The sequence below is a fragment of the Euprymna scolopes genome, chromosome 8 (assembly GCF_053919585.1).
Source record: "Euprymna scolopes isolate OS-2025 chromosome 8, ASM5391958v1, whole genome shotgun sequence".
In the NCBI taxonomy this organism is placed as follows: domain Eukaryota; kingdom Metazoa; phylum Mollusca; class Cephalopoda; order Sepiida; family Sepiolidae; genus Euprymna; species Euprymna scolopes.
The window spans coordinates 104,833,987-104,849,053 of record NC_136489.1 but is presented as its reverse complement, the minus strand read 5'-3'; the positions used below and the strand labels follow the sequence as shown (position 1 = coordinate 104,849,053).

The window sequence follows — 15,067 nt, the reverse complement described above, 5'->3', positions numbered from 1 at the left end:
ATTAGATTGGGTTGACCTTCTTCTAATGGGTTGAGGGTACCGGATTGACAGTTCCTGGCTGCTGTTCCCGACTGGTAGTACAGGAGCCCTAACTCTTTGGTAGCGCTTAGAGCGGCTGCTCCATCAACAGTTGAATAATATCAGGTTGTTTGTAGTGCCATGACGCGCATGGAAAGGGACCCTGCACTCATCCCCGGTGGGCTTTCCTGAGGCCACAATCCTAATTGGAGAAAGGTCAGCTGATGGTCTACTTGTGATGCATGTCTGAAGCTCTGCATAACCTCTTGTTTAGCTCCCCCTTACCGAAACTCTTAAAAAAAAATATGACGACAGTACAATTTAAAAATAAGCTTAAACCAGGATTAGGGACAAACAAATTCAACTTGCCTCCTCCCTTGAGGCTCTCATTCACAAATATCCGTGGGCTTAGAACTAACTTAGCTGATGTTGAAGCATTTCTCTTAACAAATACCCCGGATATCTTAGCACTAAGTGAGACTAACCTACACTCCTCCATTCCCTCTAACCACTTTAACATGCCTGGATATCTCCCACTCTGCCGTAAGGACTCTGACAGACATATGCACGGACTTGGAGTTTACATTCGTAATACCCTTCCCTTGACTAGAGAAACAAACCTAGAAACAGATGATCAAGCCTTTATGTGCTTTAGACTAAACATGCAACACAATATTAGCTACTATTATTTTCTCTACCGCTCTCCCTCGACTCAGGACTGCTCCATAATAAACAAAGTATCTGACAGCATAGACATGGCACTGTCCCTCGACACTAGCGCACAAATACATGTATTTGGTGACTTTAATGTCCACCACAAAAACTGGCTTGGATTCTCTACTCACACAGATGCAGCGGGCAGCACAACCCATAGCTTCGCTATATCTCACTCCCTATCACAAATTGTTACGTTTCCAACCCGTTTCCCTGACCAGGAAGAACAACACGCATCACTTCTAGATCTGTTTTTGACCACAGTTCCCGATGACTGCATAACGAAGGCCCACAGCCCACTCGGGAACGCTGATCATGCAGTGATAATGGTTGAAATCGCCCTAAACTCTAGACCCAAAACTGAAGAGCCAGTACTCAAAACAACGAGATATTATAATAAGGCTGACTGGGAAGCCATCAGGGAACTAATTAGAGATGCTCCATGGAAAAATATTTTCTCTCTCTCTGCTGAACAATGTGCAAACGAGACCACTGACTGGTTCAAAACTGCAATCTAAGCGCATGTTCCCATGCGGAAATTTTATAGTAAGCCCCACTCTCCCCAATGGTTTACGTCGACTTGTGCAACTGCCATTGCTCAAAAGCAGCATGCATACCGTAGGTTTAACCGACATCAGTCCAGTTCAAACAGACTGAAGTATATAGAAGCTAGAAATAACGTTAAGAAAGAAATAGCGACAGCTAAGAGAGAATTTACGGAAACCACTAAAAAGTGCATCGAAGCACAAAAACTAGGAACTCGAGACTTCTGGAAAATCTACAACAGTGTAGTAAATAATGGGCAATCAACAATTCCCCCACTAACCAACAATCACGAGGTTGTCTCCTCAGCAACCGACAAGGCTAACATGCTTGCCAGTCGGTTTGCCTCAAACTCCACACTGGACCCTTCCAACCACCCCCTACCTGACTTTCCTATGCGGACAGACGCCACACTAGACGATCTGAAAACCACCCCTGCTCAGGTGCATGCTATCATAAAAAACCTTGACACCTCAAAAGCATGTGGACCCGATCTTATCCCAGCTGTGCTATTAAAAAAGTGCTCAGCTGAAGTAGCTCCAGTTTTCTCCAAACTCTACAACAAATGCCTTAATGAAGCTTGCTTTCCGGGCTGTTGGAAAACTGCTTCTGTTGTACCAGTATTCAAGAATTCTGGCGAAAGGACAGACCCATCAAATTATCGCCCCATTAGCCTCCTCCCACTTTTTGCCAAAATATTTGAGACCATAATTAACCATGCTCTAGTCCATCATCTTACAGATGCTAAACTACTGACTGGCAAACAATATGGATTTAGACAAGCCCGTTCCACAGCAGACATCCTAACTGTGATCTCTGAACGTATATACCATTCACTGGACAAAGCGGGGGAGGGCAGAGCGGTAGCTCTAGATATATCTAAGGCTTTTGACAGGGTATGGCATGAGGGTCTCCTCAGTAAAATCAGATCATACGGTATCACTGGTAGAATACTTAACATAATTAAATCCTTCTTAGATAAGAGAAAAATCCAGGTTGTCCTCGACGTTCGTACATCTAAACAATATGATATAAATGCGGGGGTGCGCCAGGGTTCTATCCTTGGACCTCTATTGTTCCTGATATTCATAAATGACCTCCCCGACAACATTGCCTCTGAGATGGGTATATATGCTGATGACACTACACTCTATGGCAGGCACGACAGGAAGACGAATGAACACATTTCTAAAGAAATGGCAGAAACACTAGAGGAAGACCTCCAATCTGTAGTGGAATGGAGACAAAAGTGGTTGGTCACGTTCAATGCTGCCAAGATTAAACTAGTTTCATTCAATAATTACAAGAAACCCTCTCTACCACCCATAGCAATGGCCAACGACTCTTTATCTGAGAGTCCATCTTTCAAACTCCTTGGCCTAACGTTCACAGGAAACATGAGTTGGAACAATTACATTGAAGGCATTGCCAGGGCCGCTGCAAGAAAGGTGGGCTCTCTCTACCGTGCTAGAAAACTACTAACACCCGAAAGTATCCTGTACCTCTATAAGGCCACCATTCGTCCATGTATGGAGTATTGCTGCCACATCTGGGCTGGTGCATCTGCTACTAGTTTCTCGCTCCTTGACAAGGTTCAAAAGAGAGTCGCAAACCTGATAGGCCCTGAACTAGCATCTAAGCTTCAGCCTCTGTCCCATCGACGAAATGTTGCCTCCCTCTACCTTTTCCACAAGTATTTTAGTGGTGAATGCTCTGACGAACTGCAATCACTTGTGCCCCAACGACGTGAGCACCCTCGACACACCCGACAGGCTGCTAAATCCCACCCCCACACTGTAGAGATCCCTAGATGTAAAAGATCTTTTTACTCCAATAGTTTCTTCCCCAGAACCGCTAGACTCTGGAATTCCATTCCAGGTCCCTGCTTCCCCAACAGTACTGACGTGCAGAAGTTCAAGTGTAACGTGAACCGACACCTTGCTGCCCAAATCCCTACATAGTACCCCAGTAGTTGTTGCCCCTGAAAGTAGCCCCCTACACCAAAGTGGCAATTTGCCTTGTTTGGGGTGAAAATGTAATTAAAAAAAAAAAAAAAAAAAAAAAAAAAAGTTATAAACGAAAAATGTTGGTAAATCACCGAGCATGCGAGGGTTGCTCTGGAATTAGATCCACGCTGGATATCGCCATGAGTAAAGTTCATATGGACGATCCAATAAATAAATGTTTTAAAAAAGTGAAACAACAACTAAGAAAGATGAGCAAAATAGTCTGCAATAAATAATTTAAGAAAAAAGTAAAGCAACAACTAAGAAAGATGAGGATAATAGTCTTAAATAAACATTTTTTTTAAGTGATTCCATAAGTAAGAAAAATAAGGATATAAATCTGCAATAAAAACATTTATAAAAAATGTTAAACAACAAATAAGAAAGATGAGGATAATAGCCTGCAATAAATAATTTTTTTAAAAAGAGAAACAGCAACTAAGAAAGATGAGGGTAATAGCCTTCTATGAATATATTAATAAAAAGATTTTATCTTAAATCCTCATATCTATCCAGATAGGAAACATATATTGCCTCACGTACATGCATTAGAAATGTGACTTGTAGAAATGTTTTCAAAAATACACTATATAATTATCCATTTACAGCAATATGTCCAATGGTTGATAGAATGACAGATGAGCAAATGCTACCAAATAATGTCATCCGTCTGGAACCGAATCCAACAGCATTTTCAAGCGATGTAAGACCGAACGGTGAAGGATGGGTTACTCAGGTACCGTACAATAGATTAGCCACAATTGACGTCGGAAATATGTCACCTGGTGGTCAAATTGAATTGATCGATACTTCTAATGTCAAGGAATACATTGTCGAATTCATCACTCCATCGCAGGTAATTTTATTTAATACACACATACTATGCTTCTTACAGAGAAACTCGCCTCTACCTAAATATTATATATTAACTAGCATACCGTGTTTGCAGATGTTGCCAGGTATTGCTCTACGTTGTCCTGAGTTGCTCTGGGAAATATAAAAGAATGCTTACTAAAAAGATATCATTAAGTATTAGTAAGTATTCTTTTCTAATGTATATATGACTAAAATATATTATTTGTACATGTAGAGACGCAAGAATATAGTTTATGAGTCTTATTGGCGGGCTAATTCTTATTTGAGTCTCATAAATTATTGAAATTGCATTCGTTTTCGTGAAGTGATTAGTAGGGACCTCCAATGTTCGCTATGAAAACAGTCACGTCATCATTTTCTGCATATTTTATGACGCTCTTTATAAGCATTGTTTATTTAGAGTTGTAGCAAAAGTGTAAGATATGCATAATAGAAGTGAAATCTAATAATTGCAAAAATAGAAAACATGTTCCCAAAATTCTATGTTTAAAACTGAAAATTTCTGAAAAAAGAATGTAAATCATCTGTTTTAAAACATTTTCCAAAATTTTTCTTTTCTTTTAAAGATCGACAAAGTACAATATTTGTTAATGAGAAGTAGTATCTTCATTTTTTTACAAAATAATAATATTGAATTGATCTGCATTGTTTATTTACGAATTCAATGTAAACATAAAATAAATATTACTACAGCATAGAGTATGCTACAATTCCAAGGGATTGTAATATATTTTGTTCAGATTTCATAAAATGCAATAGTAGCATAATGTACAAAACTATTACCTTCGCATATAATTTTCGAAAGTTGCATACAAATATAACTTGTAAGCGTGATTAAGTATACAAAAATTTTAAACTCTCACCATTAATTGATATTTTCTAGATTTATTGAACACATATATGTCTACCTGTGAAACATGGGCACTATATCAGAATGTTATTGTAAGGCGTCGATAATGAAAATACGATTTTAGTGTCGCATTTTCATTATTTTCCTATGTTTAAATATTTTTTTATTAATTTAAATCGTAAGCAGTTTATTTTAGGCTCCGTGTTTTGAATTGTACAAAGCTTATGATGATAATATTAACCTTTATTAAGTTATATCGTGTTACATATAGCCGAGAAGGGTCAAGAAGGACTGAAAGACTTGCACTAGCAAGACCTCGGCTGGACAAGCACAAAGAGAACTGGGACCTAGAGGAGGCTGAGTGCCACTCAAATTCCAGTATGAACCAATGGCTACTGCCAGCGAGAAATCATGTGTAAGTGGCTGTGGCGATGATGCATGTTCATTTGCAAATACTATCGAAGGAGGTGAAGAGAGCTGGATTTCTGAGGAGACTTGTTGTCACTCAGCTTCCATAGAACACCACAGGTTTCCAATCAAATCGTTTGTTGACTTGTGTGAAAGCTCCATGTGAGCCAATATTAATAATACTTGCAAACAAAAATCACAACATACTATAGGACGTATAAACAAATAAAATATCCAAGCAAGAAGGCCGGATGTCATAATAAAAGAAGGAAAAGTTCTCTCAGAGCGTTAATTTCGCCATTCCATCAAAACACAGAGAAGAAAACGAAGGAGACAGAGAAGAAAAGCAAATATATGGAACTGGGCTGACAGCTGAAAGGGATATGAAAGTTTCCAAAATAAAGGGATATGGAAAATACCAAAAATTAAAAAAAAGAATTAGAGAGATGACTAAGATGATACAACGGATAACAATAATGAAAACGACTGAAATATTTAGAAATGCTCTTGCAAGTAATATACATAAAGTGCAAACGCTAACAGGACATATAGAACCTCCAACAAAATTAAAAATAAAAAACTAAAAAAGAATAGAGGAACACCACATGACATCAAGAAAACTGAAACTGTATGATTATAAGTTAGCCCAACTCGATAAAAACAACAAAAAACTATGTATCGTCGACATTAACTGCCACATCAAACGGTCGTGAAGTTCAGGGAGGATGGAAAGACAGAGGAGAGAAAACACTACTCAAACCTCCACTGAATGAGTGCAGATAGGACCTTAAGAAGAGCTATTGCCACACAAATTCCGGTGAAGACCAATGGTGGCCACTAGACAGGAATCAATGGTAAACCGCTGTTGCGATAACGCAAATTAATTTTCAAAAGTTATCAAAAGAGATGGAGATTACTGGAAATCTAAGGAGATTTCTTGTCACTCAGGCAGCAGTTTGCTGACAGAGAGAAATATTTGATGTGTGCCTGTGTGAAAACTTCTAGTGAGTTTATAATAATAAAAATAATAATAATGATATTCATTTACAGAATAAAACACATTTAGTAACGTTATGATTAATACAACATAAAGATTATTACACGTGCCGTAGATAACAGAATTTAAAAACAATATGCTATTAATGATTAAATAATAGATATGCAAACATCTGCTCTAACATATTTTAACATGTATCGCTAGTATACAAACATAGGCACAGATAAATGTATTTATTTAAAAAAAGATTACTTGTCTGAGGTTGATTCTACTTCCAATACAATGTACATTAGATGCTTAGTTTAGTTAACTTTAAATAATTGAAGACTGGAATAAACGTAATAGCATTGCTTAAGATTGTGATACTAATAAATGATATCATTCTTGTCGTCATTTGCAGACTCCAACTCCTTCAGGAATTGTCACTCCGACAGTAGTTGTCTCTACTTCAGGAGCAACACTCGTTCCTTCTGTGACACCTACATCAACTCGAATAGTATCACCATCCAATGAGCCCGTGAACATTCCACCTGGTACACCTGCAACTCGAGTGAATATTACAATTGTACCCGAGGAACGTACAAAACTAGTCAACGTGAAAATTTCCATCAAAATATGCACCGAAAAGTCAAGTGAGTCTTTTACGCTTCTTACCTGATTCAAATCTACTAGGTCCATCTTCACTTTCCGTGTCATCAGCTAGACATATTTCCTGTGCCGCAAAGATCTTATCTTATATAATCTATATATATAAAAATGTAAATGTTGGTTCGTTCGGAATTAATTGTCTAAAAAACCACTGGACGGATGGCTTCCACGTTTTGGTATAATATGTTTACTATATCCATGTGTGTTTTTATATATTTCTTTTTAATTATAACATTACACTTTATTTTTCTATGATAAATAGGTGTTTTTCTTTGTACCAATAGGCCATTATTTTCTTTAGGGACAATTATTTCTTACCGCTTCCTGTCACGTGACCAGTGTTACAATTTAGCGGTTTTCCTGCTAGATCTGGAGATTTCGTTTGCAATCTAGCGGGGAATTCTAGAAAATCTGGAGATATTTGGCACCCACACACCCGCATTAGATTATTAAAAAATAAAGAAAACCCGAAAAGCGATTGAAAATACTTTAAAACATGAAATAAACTCATTCATGTATTAAAAAAAAGTAGCATTTATTGTCTTTGGTAACAATTATTTATTGATTATTTGTTTGGTTTTTCACCTTTTTTCGACTAACCATTCTTAAATCTCACTATAAAATCGATTTTTCCAAGTATATTTTAGGTGGGGGGGCAGTCCAACCTCCGAATGTACCAATACATCGGTAAACACTGTATAGTTTTCGAGGTGAATAAACATGTTACATTGAATAAAAACACGAAAAATATATCCAGTTAGGTAGAAAGGTAACTTATCTTACCTTTGATAACATTTATTTGTTATATATTATTTGACAACTTTTTCGAATCTTTGTGTACAGTTATAAAACCCAAACATTGCATCAACAGAAAAACACCACAGGCTTAATGTAAACAGAATGTGTTTACAATATCGGTAAATTTTCAATGGGTTTAAAATACATGATTATTGATAATGTAACCATGTGATTGAACTTTAATTTAAATTAACCACACGTGTGCCGACGCTCAAAATGTATACACATTTTGACTCCTTCCTTTACTTAAAAATTCACCAAAAATCAGGAAATTAACGAATTTTAATGACAATTGCAGTTTTTTTCAAATAATGATCGCAGAATATAATGAACTAATTATTTTTACTTAACTCTTAGTGAAAATGTTTTATTTTGTTTAAACAAAAAATACCTTTACTAAAGTTATGGTTTTCAGTAGTAAATAAAAAACGCAAGAATTTATTTTTGCTTTTTTTAAAGCATCGTAATTTGTAACAATAAAAAATAATTTTTACAGTAACATTACGAAAAAAGCCCCTAAAATCCGTATTAATGTATTCGATATAACTCGAAGAAAAATGAATTCTAGCATAATATTCAGGAAATTAAAGATTCAATTAGATTCCTATTTTAGTCACCTAAATTATTTAGGGGAAATGAGTTTAGGAATTTATAGCCAAACCTAAATATTTTTTTTTTGGTAAATATCCAGATACGCTACTACAGAACACCGACCACTCTAATTTGTTTGCGCGCCCCAACATCACATCCGCCCCCCCCCGCTCGCGCCCCCAATGTACAAAGTAAAATCTTCGGAAAATGTTAAATTGTGTTCTAATTGGTAAATGTCGGTGCGTTACTTACGGAAAATTTGCAAATTCGATGTTCTAGGTAAAAAAAAAAACAGATAAATTACCCCCCCCTACTCCAACTTGGTGTGCTTTCCTTTTCTTATTTTATTTCTTTTTCAGCTAATTTTAAATTTTCCGCCCAAAAAGCGCTATAATGTATTTTTGAAAATTAGAAAATTCTATGTCCTGGAAAAAAAAAATCCCCTCCCCCCAACGTAGTTTGCTTGGTGAAGCCGTCGTTTATGATACAGCGTGCATACGCGTAGCATAAACGGAAGCTGCAAAATGGTGGAAAGACGTTCGTGGGTTCAGGGGTAAATACCATGCAAACGGTAAATTTGCCCCAAGTTTGACTATCAGATTCGTTGTCAGCGACCTCAATTACCTATACAAAAACAAATTAGAGTGGTCGGTGTTCTGTAGTAGCGTATCTTAATATTTACCTTTTTTTTTTTCTTGCTTAAAAAAATAGCATTAATACAGTAAGTTAGGTAAACTGACTTTTTCGTTTAAAAATGGAACTATTTATTAACTTTTTTTAAAATTTTTTTAATAAATATTTTGTGTTTTATATACATAAAGTACAATTGTTGAATGTTACTGTTTTGATTATATTCGTTTGGGGGGGGCACAATTAAAAAATTAAGAAAGATTAAAATGAAGCGAAATTTAAGTTTCCGTTCCATTTATACAACAACCGTAAAACAGTGCATACTCAGCAAGTTTTATCGTAATTTATAAGCATATTGAAACATTAAATAAACATTTTATTTATTTTTTTGCATAATTAATGATGGAAGTATTTTTCTGTTTATTTTCTTAACAATAGTTAAAAGAAAAAATTATTTGTACATTCTCTTGAAAAAAAGAATCAAACTTTTCTTTACTTTTACATGTGTTCCATTTTAGCAAACTGAGCCACAGCAACGCGTGGCCGGGTACATCTAGTAATAAATAAATCCCATCACTAACATGACCAAAATTAAACAATTGCTTTGTCTTAAATAAAACTTTTGTGTTGACTAGCTCCCAAAACTGATTTTTATTCCAACGTGGCTGCATATATATTTTGAATGGAAGATTTTGAGTAGATGTAAGACAAGCTAAATAATCGTAACATATTCTGCGTGTATTTCTAGATAAGGACACCATGTGTATATTTGAAAATACACTAATTAAAACAATGCGTTTCTTTGCAATTAAGAAAACCGTAGGAAAAATCACCAAATGTTAGAATTAATGTAAGTAGTTTGTTGAATATTTATGAATGCTTTTATGCTTTTCAATGCATGGTCAAAGGACAACTCTGATATTATTCTCAGAATGGCAAAGTCCAGTAAATATTAAAAAATTAACTCGGTTTCCTCAGATCATGAATTGTACGCTTGTTGCTAATTCGATACATTAGAAATCCTTATTTGGAAAGAACTCAAATATTATTTAATACATTTATTGTAAAGAATTAAATATTCTAATTTTGTATATAGTTCTGTTTATATTTAATTATTGTGAGTCATGAATTTTAATCTTAACGTTTTTATCATGGTATTATCATTTGAAATATATGTTTAATATAAAATGTATTTATAGCACCAACACAGGCTGTGACAACACCGACATCAGGTTTGACTACGGTACCTTCTACAGTAACAACATTTCCGGTTGTATAAACATTCCAAAATAGAGATCTGTTTTCTGAATCACTCAGTCACAATGCTGACAACGAAAACTTTGATAAGGACACCATGTGTATATTTGAAATTATACTAATTAAAAAAATGCGTTTCTTTGCAATTAAGAAAACCGTAGGATAAATCACCAAATGTTAGAATTAATGTAAGAATTTTGTTGAATATTTATGAATGCTTTTATGCTTTTTAGTGCATGGTCAAAGGACAACTCTGATATTATTCTCAGAATGGCAAAGTACAGTAAATATAAAAAAATTAACTCCGTTTCCTCAGATCGTGAATTGTACGCTTGTTGGTAATTTATTACATTATGAATTCTTATTTGGAAAGAACTCAGATATTATTTAATACATTTATTGTAAAGAATTAAATATTCTAATTTTGTATATAGTTCTGTTTATACTTAATTATTGTGAATCATGAATTTTCATCTTAACTTTTTTATCATGGTATTATCATTTGAAATATATGTTAAATATAAAATGTATTTATAGCACCAACACAGGCTGTGACAACACCGACATCAGGTTTGACTACGGTACCTTCTACAGTAACAACACAAATGCCTGGAGCAACTACAACATCTCCAGGTATATATTTATATACATATGTTTGTGGGTGTAAATGTGTGTGCTCTATTATCATGTTGTTCTTAATGTCTTGAAAATGAAAGCAAATTTTCTGTTAAATTTATAAGGAATATAATCTGAATTTCTCATCTTTTATGTTATTTTATGAATTTAATGGCTACATAACTTATTTTACTTATTTAAGTAAAGATCTTTTTAAGTGCTGATGTTAACAAAGATCTCTTAGCGTATGCTTTCTGATACTGTAAGCATAAAAATAAACTCACTTTAAAATATGCGTGTCAAATCTACAAGAATAACATATGACATGCTTAAATGGTATTTTTTGATGATTTGTTTTTCACATTTCGAATTCAGTTATGTCATGGGACATGATTTATTTGATAAAATAACTAGTATATAAACAACGTTTCCGAAAAATAGTTTCGAATTCTATTTACAAAGAATTAAACTGCAGCATTATAAAGTTATTCGGGGACATAAGCAAATGTTCTCATATTTGACGTACTAATCAAACAACATATTTTAGTACATTTATTTTCTGTTATGACTCACAGGTAGCCACAAAGGAGAACAGAACAACGAAAAACAGTTAGAAACATGTATTACATGAGAACAACGGGAAGTTATAAACGAAAAATGTTGGTAAATCACCGAGCATGCGAGGGTTGCTCTGGAATTAGATCCACGCTGGATATCGCCATAAGTAAAGTTCATATGGACGATCCAATAAATAAATGTTTTAAAAAGTGAAACAACAACTAAGAAAGATGAGCAAAATAGTCTGCAATAAATAATTTAAGAAAAAAGTAAAGCAACAACTAAGAAAGATGAGGATAATAGTCTGAAATAAATATTTTTTTAAAGTGATTCCATAAGTAAGAAAAATAAGGATATAAATCTGCAATAAAAACATTTATAAAAAATGTTAAACAACAAATAAGAAAGATGAGGATAATAGTCTGAAATAAACACTTTTTTAAAGTGATTCCATAAGTAAGAAAAATAAGGATATAAATCTGCAATAAAAACATTTATAAAAAATTTGAAACAACAAATAAGAAAGATGAGGATAATAGTCTGCAATAAATAATTTTTTTAAAAAGAGAAACAGCAACTAAGAAAGATGAGGGTAATAGCCTTCTATGAATACATTTATAAAAAGATTTTATCTTAAATCCTCATATCTATCCAGATAGGAAACATACATTGTCTCACGTACATGCATTAGAAATGTGACTTGTAGAAATGTTTTCAAAAATACACTATATAATTATCCATTTACAGCAATATGTTCAATGGTTGATAGAATGACAGATGATCAAATGCTACCAAATAATGCCATCCTTCTGGAACCGAATCCAACAGCAGTTTCAAGCGATGTAAGACCGAACGGTGAAGGATGGGTTACTCAGGTACCGTACAATAGATTAGCCACAATTGACGTCGGAAATATGTCACCTGGTGGTCAAATTGAATTGATCGATACTTCTAATGTCAAGGAATACATTGTCGAATTCATCACTCCATCGCAGGTAATTTTATTTAATACACATATACTATGCTACTTACAGAGAAACTCGCCTCTACCTAAATATTATATATTTACTAGCATACCGTGTTTGCAGACGTTGCCAGGTATTGCTTTACGTTGACCGGAGTTGCTCTGGGAAATATAAAAGAATGCTAACTAAAAAGATATCATTAAGTATTATTAAGTATTCTTTTTTAATGTATATATGACTAAAATATATTATTTGTACATGTAGAGACTCAAAAATATAGTTTATGAGTCTTATTGGCGGGCTAATTCTTATTTGAGTCTCATAAATTATTGAAATTGCATTCGTTTGCGTGAAGTGATTAGTAGGGACCTCCAATGTTCGCTATGAAAACGGTCACGTCATCATTTTCTGCATATTTTATGAAGATCTTTATAAGCATTGTTTATTTAGAGTTGTAGCAAAAGTGTAAGATATGCATAATAGAAGTGAAATCTAATAATTGCAAAAATAGAAAACCTATTCCCAAAATTCTATGTTTAAAACTGAAAATTTCTGAAAAAAAGAATGTAAATCATCTGTTTTAAAACATTTTCCAGAATGTTTTTTCTTTTAAAGATCGACAAAGTATAATATTTGTTAATGAGAAGTAGTATCTTCTTTTTTTACAAAATAATAATATTGAATTGATCTGCATTGTTTATTTACGAATTCAATGTAAACATAAAATAAATATTATCTCAGCATAGATTATGCTACAATTCCAAGGGATTGTAATATATTTTGTTCAGATTTCATAAAATGCAATAGTAGCATAATGTACAGAACTATTACCTTCGCATATAATTTTCGAAAGCTGCATATAAATATAACTTGTAAGAGTGAATAAGTATACAAAAATTTTCAAACTCTCACCATTAATTAATATTCTCTAGATTTATTGAACACATATATGCCTACCTGTGAAAAATGGGCACTAAATCAGAATGCTATTATAAGGCGTCGATAATGAAAATACGATTTTAGTGTAGCATTTTCATTATTTTTCCATGTTTAAATATTTTTTATTAATTTAAATCGTAAGCAGTTTATTTTAGGCTCCGTGTTTTGAATTGTACAAAGCTTATGATGATAATATTAACCTATATTAAGTTATATCGTGTTACATATAGCCGAGAAGGGTCAAGAAGGACTGAAAGACTTGCACTAGCAAGACCTCGGCTGGACAAGCACAAAGAAAACTGGGACCTAGAGGAGGCTGAGTGCCACTCAATTTCCAGTATGAACCAATGGCTACTGCCAGCGAGAAATCATGTGTAAGTGGCTGTTGCGATGATGCATGTTCATTTGCAAATACTATCGAAGGAGGTGCAGAGAGCTGGGTTTCTGAGGAGACTTGTTGTCACTCAGCTTCCAGAGAACACCACAGGTTTCCAATCAAATCGTTTGTTGATTTGTGTGAAAGCTCCATGTGAGCCAATAATACTAATACTTGCAAACAAAAATCCCAACATACTATAGGACGTATAAACAAATAAAATATCCAAGCAAGAAGGCCGGATGTCATAATAAAAGAAGGAACACTTCTCTCAGAGCGTTAATTTCGCCATTCCATCAAAACACAGAGAAGAAAGGAAGGAAACAGAGAAGAAAAGCAAATATATGGAACTGGGCTGACAGCTGAAAGGGATATGAAAGTTTCCAAAATAAAGGGATATGGAAAATACCAAAAATTTAAAAAAAAAAAGAATTAGAGAGATGACTAAGATGATACAACGGATAACAATAATGAAAACGACTGAAATATTTAGAAATGCCCTTGAAAGTAATATACATGAAGTGCAAACGCTAACAGGACATATAGAACCTCCTACAAAAGTTTTTAAAAAAAAAAACTAAAAAAGAATAGAGGAACACCACATGACATCAAGAAAACTGAAACTGTATGATTATAAGTTAGCCCAACTCGATAAAAACAACAAAAAACTATGTATCGTCGGCATCAACTGCCACATCAAGCGGTCGTGAAGTTCAGGGAGGATGGAAAGACAGAGGAGAGAAAACACTACTCAAACCTCCACTGAATGAGTGCAGATAGGACCTTAAGAAGAGCTATTGCCACAAAATTCCGGTGAAGACCAATGGTGGCCACTTGACAGGAATCAATGGTAAACCGCTGTTGCGATAACGCAAATTAATTTTCAAAGGTTATCAAAAGAGATGGAGATTACTGGAAATCTAAGGAGATTTGTTGTCACTCAGGCTGCAGTTTACTGACAGAGAGAAATCTTTGATGTGTGCCTGTGTGAAAACTTCTAGTGAGTTTATAATACTACTACTACTACTACTACTACTACTAATAATAATAATAATAATAATAATAATAATAATAATAATAATAATATTCATTTACAGAATAAAACACATTTAGTAACGTTATGATTAATACCACATAAAAATTATTACACGTGGCGTAGATAACAGAATTTAAAATAAAATATGCTATTAATGATTAAATAATAGATATACAAACATCTGCTCTAACATATTTTAACATGTATCGCTAGTATACAAACATAGGCACAGATAAATGTAT

General features: G+C 34.1%; 1 protein-coding gene across 1 annotated transcript in view; it reads left to right on the top strand.

Moving 5' to 3' along the window:
• LOC145283928 (SCO-spondin-like) overlaps window positions 1-15,067 on the top strand; it is a 157,633-nt gene that overhangs the window by 136,423 nt on the left and 6,143 nt on the right. Inside the window, exons 33-36 of the mRNA XM_080133028.1 lie at window positions 3,890-4,137; window positions 6,813-7,044; window positions 10,874-10,969; window positions 12,257-12,504. Of these exons, the coding sequence (XP_079989154.1) occupies window positions 3,890-4,137; window positions 6,813-7,044; window positions 10,874-10,969; window positions 12,257-12,504 (824 nt within the window). The remainder of the gene's footprint in view (window positions 1-3,889; window positions 4,138-6,812; window positions 7,045-10,873; window positions 10,970-12,256; window positions 12,505-15,067) is intronic.